This window comes from Diuraphis noxia, unplaced genomic scaffold (genome assembly GCF_037042655.1).
Source record: "Diuraphis noxia isolate RWA-SAM2 unplaced genomic scaffold, SU_Dnox_SAM2 contig0002, whole genome shotgun sequence".
NCBI classification, from domain to species: domain Eukaryota; kingdom Metazoa; phylum Arthropoda; class Insecta; order Hemiptera; family Aphididae; genus Diuraphis; species Diuraphis noxia.
In genome coordinates this window covers 35,965,572-35,978,974 of record NW_028301712.1, presented here as the reverse complement: position 1 = coordinate 35,978,974, position 13,403 = coordinate 35,965,572, and the positions used below count along the sequence as shown (strand labels likewise).

The 13,403-nt window shown below is 26.0% G+C and overlaps 1 protein-coding gene across 2 annotated transcripts in view; it reads left to right on the top strand.

Annotated features, from left to right (window-relative positions):
- The window catches only part of 5-HT2A (5-hydroxytryptamine receptor 2A), a 94,639-nt gene that overhangs the window by 54,714 nt on the left and 26,522 nt on the right, over positions 1-13,403 (top strand). For both annotated transcript variants that reach the window (XM_089219991.1, XM_089219990.1), the window contains exon 4: positions 4,823-4,962. In XM_089219991.1, coding sequence (XP_089076117.1) covers positions 4,823-4,962 — 140 coding nt within the window. The remainder of the gene's footprint in view (positions 1-4,822; positions 4,963-13,403) is intronic.

Here is a 13,403-nt window from a genome sequence, read left to right as displayed (position 1 = left end):
AAGTTTATAAATGTTATGAATATAATATTGTAATACATTAATTCAACGTCGATTACTTATTAACATTACTTACACAATTAGTTCTTAAATTATTACTAAAATAGATACAATGATTTGTTTTTAGTAAATTAAATATTTAAATACACTTCTTGTACTATAACCACAAGTTAAAACGAATTCTACAAATTCTATTTTACAAATATCCACGTTTTGTAACTAAATTATTATATATTCATTTATATCATACACTCTCTTTAAATGAAATGTAAGAATTAAAGTAGATTATAAAAGGTTTTGTTCGATTATTTCTATATGTGAAATAACCATTTATACACGTTGATTTTGAAATTTAAAGTTGAAAATAACAAGATAATATTACAATACCGTATGTGAACCTTTTTACTGATTGGTTCACTATTTTTATTTAAAACAAACTTTACTAAGGTCTGCTAAATGAACATTTTTTTTTTGTGTTTTAGGCATTTTTTTCTTTTGAAAATAATTTTGTACCTAACCTATTCTATAAATGATAATTGATATGAACACTTTGTCTGATTTTTTAACATTTTGTTTTTGAAAAATTAATAAAGTGTTGCAATGTATATAGATATATAATAATCAGGGATAGGGTTTTATAAAATTTTATAGTTAGTATAGAATAAACATAAGAATAGCTCTATATCTAAAGTATACATTTTATTTATATTTTAAAGATTTCAAATACAATATTGTTTTCTATAATTTTAATGGTTTTAGGAAGTTTTTATTTTATGTTCCATTTTCAATTTTGTACTAATACGAATTCAATTTGGTGGGTTATGCGTTTTTTGTTTATCTCATACCTATTAATGATGAAAATATAAAAAACATGATTTATTTGAATAAATAAGAAAAGATACTCAAATTTCATTAAATTATAGTTGATTTTAGTTGATTTTAGTTGATTTTAATTTTTATTTGGTTATTAATTAGTATTTAATGTTGTAAATTAACATTTTTAATACAAATCAATTCAAATGTATTTTATAACCTGAAATATTAATAAAAAAATATATAATCACTAGTACACAAAAAAATTGAACTTGGAATTTTTTTTAATGTACTAAAAGGTACCTAATATGTGTTCTATGTATTCACTAAAAATAGTTAATACTAAATTTTTTGAACTTACTTAAAAACTTATTTTAACTGACTCTCGACTATCTAGAGTTTCTTTCAATTCTTTTTACACTAATAAATAATTCAGTTAATAGCCCTCTAAGTTTGATCTTATAACATATTATACACTCCAGTTATTTTCAGATGTCTTCTGTATATTTTATAATAAATACGTTTAAACAAATTATGCATAATAAAATACCATCTAGACTCTAGAGAATAAAATATTATTGTGTAATATTTTACGCACCTCTCTTAAATTTTATAAATATGTAAGTATACACCACGTATTCGACTAAATTATAATTTTAACAAATTATTTGGGTTTAACTATGAAAGCTTTAGGTACTGATTTTAGTTTAATTACCCTATAACCTGAGTAACATGAATAATTTATATTTTGAATCGAAGTATGCATATTTTTTTTAGAAAAGTTATATTTAACGCACTTTTAAATTAAATAAATTTCATGTTCAGCCGTAGTTTCCATACCATATACTTAAAATACGATGAATATTAAAACAATGTAATTTTGGAAATGGGGTATTTTGTTATTGTAATTTGTATTGTCCTTGGAAATTTTAATATAAAATTTAAAATATTTAAACGAAGTAATAATAGATTTTTACATACTATATATTATAATAACAAGTTGATTCATTACAAAAATGTTTATAAATTGACAATATATAAATACAGTTGAATATACGATGTTGGTTCCATCTAGTTTGGTCAAACATAATATCCTATTACAATTTGTTTCTAAATTATACCGTTTTAAATAATCGATATGTATATCAATTTTACTAAGTATCGAATAAACCGTTCATAATTCTTCAATAATACTATGCTAAATTAAGTAAAAAAAAAAATCAAAACAAATAATAATAGTAAAAATCTGATGGTAATAAAACAAAAGATATAATATATGGTCGTCAAACAGTTGGATGGACTATCATCGCGAGTAAAGAAATGACACTCTATGCACTATTATAGTACCTATAATATATATCAAAAGTTTTGAGTGTCGTGTGGATAATTAGACGATTCCTGTCGAGTGACATCGAAGCATCACGGAAATAAAAACAAATTTCGCTCGTCCCTGATAGATAAAGGTATGTCACCAGTTCTCAGCTCCTACCCGTGGATGCATTTGTCTTATCTTATATAAAAGTGTATACCTACAACCCTTTGAATTACTTCGAGGCTTGCGTATATACAATGACGAACGGTATGGTAAGTTTTTCCCCGTCCCTTCACGGCCATCGTAATAATATTTCCACGCCACGCACACTCATACACATAAATACAATACACATTCACGTAGTCTATTTTAGCTCTTTTCTCTGTGTCTCCCTCTCTCTATTTCTCTCCTCTCAACGTACATTATACTTATATTGTCTAGCAGTAGGTAGGTATATAATATAATATAACTACGCGTATACCGGGCGAGCTGGTTATAAAGACAACAAACGAGCACCTGTCTTTTTCTCACGGTCCGCCTTGAATAATAAATTATGAACGTGCGTCGACGGGCTTTGAGGGTAAAAGGTGAGGGATGGAAAGAGATGGGCACTACGATTTTAATAATATATAGGGGCGGACCAGTCAAAGGTGAAACGACGCGGTGGACTTGGTAGCTGCACGAAAAATCCTTCTTTTCTCATATACACACATACTGCGCAATAGTATTGATATTAGTTAGTAGGTATAACACGTCATGATATTATGATAACATAAAGAGGAAAACGATGTTTTCATTCGTTTGGCGTATAACATAATAATATTGTACCAGATCGTAGTTGAACTATACCATTTTGTGTCATTTTTGCTGTTTTATAATTTACATTATCCTTAAAACTTCGGATTAATTATTATGACTATATGACTATTATTATTACCTTATTATTACCTATAATGGCATTCTACAGGTGTTCTATCCCTTAATCAAGCGTTCAGCACTATCCTTGACACCCATCATCATTGCCACTAGTCGTTTATTGGATTTATATCATCATAGGTTATTTTGTTGGAGTGTGTGTGGCTGAAGTATGGCATTGCCTTGGTACTGGAAAGGGAAAGGAAAGGAAAATAAAAAAAAACAATCACATCTCATCGAATCTGTCTTGTGGACGTGCGTTTGTGTGAGACGTGAGTTAACAACAAGTTGTTGCATCGAAGCCTCGAGGGGTGTTCGACTTGATGTATTTTTTTTCCGGAAATAATGTGTGTCGGTGTGCGCCCGAGTGAGCGAGTGGGAACCCGTGACGAGCGTGGATCAAAGAATGAAAAGAAAATGGAACGGCTATCAATCGATCGGATACGAACAGAGGTTATTTATTTTATTGAGTGTGTCACAATTGGAAAATTTCAAACGATTTTTAAAGGAAAACGCAAGAACATGATGCTTTTTTGTGTATGCCATGAATCACTGGTACATCAATGAGTTCCATATTAAAAATATTTTTGAGCTATATAGTATAATATTGTGATGTTCGATATATAACCGTAAATTATCCCAATATGTAAAAAAAGTTTAATTTATTTAATTAATAATCAATGGGAAATTATTACTTATTAGATATCGTATGATAAATAACAATTAAAAATGTAATGAATGACAATATAATTCTATTAAATATTTTTATACTTAATATTCCTTATTTCCTTGATGTTATTGAATGTTGTTGTATGGTAATTTTTTTTGTCTATACCAACGTATAAAAAAGTTTGTATATTAAAATAACTCATAAAAATGCAAAAACAATTTATTTAAGGAAACTGTTAAAACAAAACGTTGATGTGATCCAAATTCTACCCTCTTTACCGTCCCTCGTATATACCCACCTTATTCGTAACGCAAATAACGTTGGATTTAAAACTATAAGCTTAAATCTTCCAACAAACATGACAAAAAAATATTTACTTATAACAATAATTTGCATACCAAACTATCATTTTAAATTTATATACTTATTTTTTTTTTAAATTTAAAATTATGTCTTATTTTTGAACTGTGACTATGGTGATAAGTATTTTATTTTGTATTACTATTAGGCTTATTTCAAACTTAAGTATTTTAATTATTTGTAGTCATACTTTATACACAGTAAATCTATTGTAATTTATTATTCCATCATTTACATTTAGCTGTTTTTAAAATCATTCTTACTTTTTGTAGAATTACCCTCCAATAGAAACTATAATATGATACACACTAATTTTATATGCATACAAAATATATTGGTTGATTCACTTGTTTGTATTAATTGTTTTTGTTTTCTATTATTGAGAGTTATTAACAAAGTACGTGCAGGCATTATTATTAATAATAACTTATTTGATAACGATTATGAAGGTTTAAATCAAAAAATAAATATTAATAAATATTTAAATCATTTTACTCAATGTACATTTAAGTTCTTCAAATACTTACCAATGATTTTCAAAGTATTAAAATCAATCAATAAACTCAAGGCTTAAATCTCACATGTGACTGTATACTGTTATTGCAAATTATATTTTGAAAATACTATTATTCATGTATTGAATACTGTGGTATAAATAGTTTACTTTTGTATTGAGTAGGTAACAGGAAAAAAGGATTGAAAGTCTTTAACATACATTGTGACTTGAATTTTGTATTTCATATTATCTTTTACAGGTTTATCTAATGCTAAGAACATTATGCCGGATCCAGGGGTTTGCGTAATCAACAATCGAGCTTTTTTCGTCTTTGGTTCACTGGTCGCGTTTTACATACCGATGATCATTATGGTGGTCACGTATGCCCTAACTGTACAGGTGAGTTTTGAATTATAAGTTGTAAGTTTTTTGATCGGGGATTTTCAGTCTGATATGATATAATATCATATTTTACACATATGTTTTTATTTATACATTTTGTATTGAAAACGACCGTTGTATGCACGAAAGTAGCGTGAACTTTTTGAATTACATGGTCAATACCGTAACAACAGAAACCATTTAGGTACTTTTTTTCTGTACGAAAATTGTTGGAAAAGCAAAATGATAAATTAATGCTTGAGAGAAGCCTTGAGAGTTTCACTTTAATATATTTCATTACGTATCCCAAATTGTCCGTGATGTTGCTGAATAAATGTTATATTTGTATAAACTTGTTTGTATATGTATATGAAATTAGAAAAGTTTGTATTCATTAGACTTTTGTTTAAAACAAAATAGTTTTTGGATTTGAAAGATTTATTGTATCAAAAAGTAAATACATCAATCGATCGGAAAAAAAAGTTTATGAGTGAATAATAAATGGTGATGGTCTGATTTTCAGATAACTTAGTCTAACTCTTTAATATACGTTTATATTATTATTTATAACAACTTAACGAAATCATAAAATATTAACTATTATCGTGCACAAGAAATAATTAAACGCACGAAATCTGACAATCTAATGTTACGCATTAAATACTTTAGCAGTAGATACCCCACAATTGAAGACCGTAGGTCCACATTGGTTTTAGAAGTGTTTTATGCATAAGAACTTTAACTTTTAGTTTAGAGGGTTTATTATTTGTAATCAAGGGACGTAGACTGTGGAATCGGGCATTTAAGGCTAGTCTTTTGATACGGATGTGTGCGTTCCAAGTAAGGCGTTTATCCAAATTGAGTCCTAGGTATTTGACTGTGTTAGACGTTGGAATAGGAACATTATTTAAAAAGACATTTGGACAGAAGGAGGAGTGACATAAAGTGAACGTTGTATGACCTGACTTATTTGAATTTGGTTTGATTCGTCATTTCATGTACCATTCTGACATTTAAATTCAGATGAATTTGAAGGTTTGAAGATGCAATTTGGGGATTTTTGTCAATTGAGATTATAGCTTTGTTATCCGCGTAACGGGCTACTATAGTATTTTGAGAGACAGGCTGGTCTGATGTATAAATATTGAATAAAAGGGGTGAGAGGATTCCATCCTGAGAGACACTAGTGAAAATTTTTTCAATTTCCAAGACAGAAGATCCAAACCAGATTTGGAAATGACGGTTTGTAAGATAAGACTTAAGCAGTAAGTATAAGGAGGGGGAAAGAATTTTTTCTGATTTGAAGAAAAGGCCTTCATACCAAACTCTATCAAACGCTTGGCTTATATTGAGAAATGCAGTAATATTTCTTTTCTAGGTAAAATGAGATTGTGTCAACTAACCTGTATACTTGATGTATTTATGCGCCGAGCGAAAGCCAAATTGAGAGTTTGGTTAGGATCTTATTCGTGACGATGTAGCGTAAAAGCCTTTTGAGTATTAGTCTTAATAATACTTTTGCTAGAAATGGCAATAGGCTTATTGGCCTGTATTATGAAGGAAAGTCCACTGGTTTGTCAGGTTTGGGAATTAAAATTATGTTGGACAATTTCTATAGGAAAGAAAAGTATGAAAGACGTAAGATTAAATAAAATAAATGGGTTAAAAATATAATAGCTTTTTTCGGTGGGAACCTAGCGACTTCAACGGTACTTAAGTCGAAGCCGGGTGATTTTTATGTAGTTTCTTAAATAATAAATCATTCAATAATAAAATCTTTTAAATAATTAAAATATGTATAAATATTTGTAACTGTTAAATTTCTACGTCACACATATTATATGCTTTAGTTGAAATCAAAATAAATTTCAATATAGGAAGGTACATTTACCTTCTTTTTTTCTAACAGGAATATAGACTATATTAAGAAATTACAAATATGTTTATATTACATTATTGTAATTTGTTCTCATACTCATTAAACGTATAATTTTGTAATACCTATTTTAGATTCTGAGCGGAGCGATGAATGTTCTGATTTTACAATAATGTGTTTTATTCGTCGAGTGAATGTATACGATAAGTATAATTGAGATATTGCAGCTAATTCGAAAAATATACATAATATATAGGTATTGCTATATCAAAATATTGCTTCAGTTTACTAATTGAACATTTTCAAAAGCATAAAGAAAAATGAGAATTTTTACACAAAATCAATCTTTAATAATATCAATTTTGGTGTTACTCAAAATCGAATAATCATAAATACTTGACATTTTAGATTCTGTGCGTAGCGATGAATGTACCTATTGATTTTACCATGATGTGTGTTTTTTTTTTTTTGTGTCTGTCATCACGTTTTGGGGCAGTAAAAATGCTTCGACTTTTGACTTCAGTACCTCGTTCGATCAGAAAGTGAATCTAATTGGTACTTTGGGGGGTCAAAAGTAAAAAATTCTTAATACTTTTCTAAATAATTGAGAAAAACAAACTAAAAATTAAGGGTAAAACGGGAAATTTTACGCACACTCATTTTTCGACAAAATCGATTTTGGTTTTTGATGTAACATTAAAACAAATGACCATAGATACATGAAATTTTCACCTAATGTTTATATAAGTATATTCTATCCACCATGCAATTTTCAAAAAAATTCGACTTAAGTTGAACTATTCATAGACATTTTAAATTTTCGATCATTATTAGTTTTTTTTAAATTAATATCGATAAAAATTTATTTGTTAGGCAGAAAAGCTTGAAAATTTAATACAAGGCTCTAAACATATTGTTACAATAGCAGTTGAAAAATAAAAGAAATTCATAGTCACAATTTTTTTTTATAAGCATTCAAAGTTTGAATTTTGACAAAATACGTAAAAATCACGAAAATTCACAAATTATTTTAAGGTAGAAATTCATAAAAAATTTTCTTTTTAAATCTAAGATTTAAAAATTTAATACAAGATTCCTTACAAGTTTTTCAATCTTTATCACAAATAAAAATTCCACCGGAAATTCAAATTAAATTTTTACGAGCATTTGAAATTTAAATTTTTACAACATTGGATTTTCACTTTTAGCGATTTCCTTATTTTGGTGTAACTCTAAAACAAATTACCGCAGATACTTGAAATTTTGACTGAATGTTTATGTAGGCGTTTTATATATTTGATAAAATCTTCAAAATATTTAGATTTGTTTTGAGCTGTTTACTGACATTTTAATTTTTCAACTTTTTTAGTTTTTTTTTCTATAAATATCGATAAAAATTTATTTGTTCGGTAGAAATGCTTGAAAATTTAATAGAAGGCTCCTAACATATTTTTACAATAGAAGTTGAAAAATAAAAGAAATACATAGTCACAATTTTTTTTTATAAGCATTCAAAGTTTGAGTTTTGACAACATATTATGTAAAAATCACGAAAATACAGAAATTATTTTAAGCTAGAAATTCATAAAAAATTTTCATTTTATATCTAAGATTTGAAAATTTAATACAAGGCTCATAATATATTTTTACAATAAAAATTGAAAAATAAAAGAAATGCGTAGTCACAATTTTTTTTTTACAAGCATTCAAAGTTTGAATTTTGACAACATATGTAAAAATCACGAAAATTTGCAAATTATTTCAAACTAGAAACTCATAAATATTTTTATTTTTAAATCTAAGATTTGAAAATTTTTAATAATCTATAATATATCCTAGACAGATAAACCGTCTTCGCTCAGAATTGTTTTTTGTATACAATGATATAATATCATTGGATTCAAATTTAATTCCATCCATTACAGTAACCCACTTGTAACCTAATGTACAGCAGAGCGACATACACGACTTACCCACTTTTTTAATTATTTGTTTGTTGTAATCATAATATAATAAAATATAATTATCAAAACTATTTATATTTTTTTAAATATTGAAAATAATATCTTGATTAAATCCGGGTATTTTTTTTTAAACTCAAATGGAATAGTATTTAAAAATATACGTATTCTAAAGTCTGCTTGGTAATTATTTACTCTACCTCTTTATTTGTTATCATTAAAAAAAAAAAAAATATTTTTTTTTGAATAATACAATATACTGCAACACAATAGTAAAATAAAAGTGCATTTATATCTAGTAGGTACCATAATAGAATTTGTTTTTTGTTATTTTAATTATGTATTTAAAACTGTCAACCCATGCAGTGTATTTCGTGATGACGGAGTGGATTAAATTTAAAACTATATGAAACTCAACCAAAAATTATTAAAAAATATTTAAAACATAATAATAGATATATAATAAACTATTATATACATTTTTACCCAATTTGGCTGTACTCCAACTTTTGGTCTATATATGCATTTTTAGTACCGTCTGTAAAATATATGATATACATTCTATTTACCGTGTTCTTAGCTCTGAACGACTAAACTATGGTTATTGTTACACTATTAGTTTATTTATTCTAAAACTTTGTTAAAATCACATAAATACAATATACTTGCATGTTATGACATATATAGGTTAGGTAACTAGCGTTATTAGGCGTGTGCTGCAGGTTAAGAATAATACAAAATACATAAAATAAGATGGAGTAGTTAAGCAGTTGAATTAAGAGCAGATGTATAAACAATAGATAGGAAATAAAATGTAGACTATGGGTATGTCATTTAAAATATTTGTTGTAAGATGTTAGTTTTAATAGTTTTCTTCTTATTTTTCAAACAATTATTGAACACTTATAATATTGTTAACTAAACAACGATAAACTTTAATACAAGCAATATAATCTGTAATAGTTGATAATTTAGATGATGTCAGAAAAAATATATTACTTTCCAGTTTTATAGGAAATAAACTATTTTATTATTGAGATATAAACTTTTACAAAATAATTTTAGAGTTGGGGTTTTTTATGGTATTTACGGAGTAAAATCATTGTAATTTATAAAGAAGCACAGTAAGATGAACGGTGAATTGTACGAGTTGTTTTAAACATTATCATTAGGACGTAATTATAAGCAAAAAATCATATTAAATATTATAATAATATCTACTCGATTAACGCCAAATATTTTTATTTATTTTTAATTATTTTTAAAAAAAGTGCATATATCAGTATACATAGCATTTGTGGCTTGGTATGGCTCATTGTCTACATCCAGTTGCGTACGCGCTCTGAGTGTATACACACCGGTCATCGTTATCGTTGCAACAAAATTCTTGCTAAACATACAATACGTGTTCCAAACCAACTTTCCACCCCTATAAACATCTAATGGCCATAATTATAGAGCCTAGGATGAATAAATAAATTTAATTTAAAAAATATTAATATTTGAGTATAATAGATATATTTAAAAACAAGATAATATTTTAATAATGTTTATTCACATTTTAATAATTTGCAATTTAAACGTAGATTGTAAGTCTTCAGAATCCAAAACAGTTTAAATTACAAGTGTATATTGATATTTAGGAAGCAATTATTTATGAGCCTCTCAAATTTTTAAACCATATAAATGCGAACGTTCTAATAATACATTAAAACATACAAAATGCTTTTATTTTTTTAAATGCATATACCTAATTTAAATAATTCATCGTAGTAATAACAAGTGTATTTACATAATATCACGGACGGTATTTTTTCTGAATAACTTCCGTTTCCACGTGATTATTGATCACTAGTAAACTAATCGACAGTCAGCACCGAGTTTATATAGATCATTACATAAGGTTTAATTACCCATATTGTATTTTAAATTACAATAATACTTCACCCTATTTATCACTGGTAGGTGTCTAATAATAATAATTACCAATACAGCCAGTCAGATACACATAAAAAAAGGCAAAAAGGTTGGAAATAAATTTATAAAAACTAATAATTTCTCTGTGAAAATTACCAACGTGTATGGTATATTTAGTATAACTTAAATTCGTTGAATATTTAACTAATGTATTTTTAGTGTTCTAGTATGATATTTTATTAGTAGGTATCCATATCGTTTTATATACCCATATCGATATCGATTTAGAGTTGGGAACTATTCAAATAATTATTCTTCATTGATTTATTTTTAATTTTATTATTGTCTTATTGATTTATATTTTTATTAATTTATATTTTAATTATTATTAATTATTCATTGTTGGGAGATATTTATTTACCATATTTAATTCATTATTTAGATATTGGTTATTCATTAATTCATTATTCCCTAAATTATATAAATATTAAATTTAAATCCTAAATAACGGTAATAATTTAAATCATATCGTTCTCGTACCTGTTCAACATTAATCACAAATACAACTATATTAACTGGGGGCTAAGGTCCTCTCCCACGTTTTACATAATTTAAGTACCGGTATTTTTAAATTCGTGAACATTTTTTACAAAAAAAATGTATTGTAAAAAAATTACAAATTATTTTTTTGTAGAAATGTACTAAAGTTTTATAATACATATTTTGACATTTAAAATTATTTTTATTGTTCCTGTGATTTAATTACACATTTGCTTTTAATAGTTATAATATTATATTATATAATAGTTTTCTGCTAGCAACCTATAATGTCTTGATAAGGCTCTACTCATTTCTACATGATTGCGATTAGTATAATACACGAGTTAAAAAAAATATTATATTATTTATGATTTTATCGAATACATTTATTCTGAATAATTGTTTTAATCACGAATAAAACTAATCAGAATAAGTTTATTCTTTATACAGTTTACTACAATTATCCTTTATTCATAAATAAATCAATTATGTACGCTTTTATTTTTCATTCATTATTTTGATTTGTTTTTTTCCAACTCAGTATCAATTTTGAATACCAACATACCGAAAATACATCCATCGTCAACTTTTTTACCATCATAACACAATTTTTTATATAAATTTATTATTTTATATTATACTTATTTATATCACAACAATAAATAATACCTAACACAAATATTATAAATGATATTGTGCTATTTAATTTACTTTACAATAAAGTGATGATATCTGATTAAATTATTTAATTTTTCTTTTATAAAATAATACATAGAAATTCATTTATGTTGATATTGATAGCGATGTACCTATTTAAACTGTACTGCATTTACACCAATATCGAAAATATTGTTCATCATCAATATTATTTTGAATTATTGTTTTTCTTATAAATAAAATGTTGTCGTAGTATAGTATATAAGGTTGAATATTATAGGTATTATTCTTTTTTTTATACTTTTTTTCTGGGTTAATGTATACATGAAAATATCCATTGCAATATCAAAGTATGACAATATCACTTTTTTGTGTTTATTTATTTAATGTTATTACCAAAATAATAAGTAATTTAATGTGTTTGTTAATCGTAACTGAGATTTAAAATGTACACAAAACGTGAGTCACATAATATGATCAATATAAACTCGTACTAAACCTATAGATGAGTTGTAAGAATTAAGTATGAATAAACAACGTATCTATAAACTTTCTAAGAGTTTTAAAAATCGGTAAATTATGTATCATCATTTAAAAATCAGTAAATTTATTGACTGTCGTCATCTTGATCTGGGACATTTCAATAATATTTTTGAAAATGCCTTACATAACTGCACGAATGATTCTTCGTTGTTCACAAAATAAACACAGAGCATATTTTTTGTAGTCATTAAATGTCAGTATGGATCTATAAACTTATTCACTGCTTGATAACAATCATGTTGTTGAGACGACATATATGTATAAATAAAATAAAATCTACATTCATTTCCACACGTTGATCATACTTAGTTATATAAAAATCGAATCGAATACTATACAAAAATTGTAAAATATATATTCAAAGTGTACAGTTTTACACGTTATGCATCATAAGCCTTGCACACAAAGAAAATATACACATTAAAAACATTTATGTATAATATTTAATATTTCATCTTTGCTTTTGTTTTATTTTTACTCAAATAGGTTTTTATTTTTTTCATGACATCAAATTTAAACTTTTTAACATATAAAATCTCCTTTATAACTGTCACTTGACATTTTTGTATTATTAATACATACATTTTCTTTCTGTGCTAATATTATCAAATTACAGAAATTTTAACACTGTATACAGTTATTACTTTGTTGGTAACTTATTCGATTTAGTATTTATTTTGAAGGAATAAAAGTTAAAAATTAACAGTAATTTTCATAATAGTTGAGAAAATCTAACGAAAAACAGAGACCTAAATTATATCATAACACCAATTTTTGACAAAATCAATTCTTTTGAAATTCATTTCGTTGTAAATTATTTATGAATACGACATACTTTGTAGGTACCTATACACATAATAGCCATCATTGGCGTCTAACATTTTTTCAGTGCTAATTTATCTTTGAGGTAGAAGATGATGAAATTAATCTTTATACTTCAATTTTATATCATCAATACTAACCTA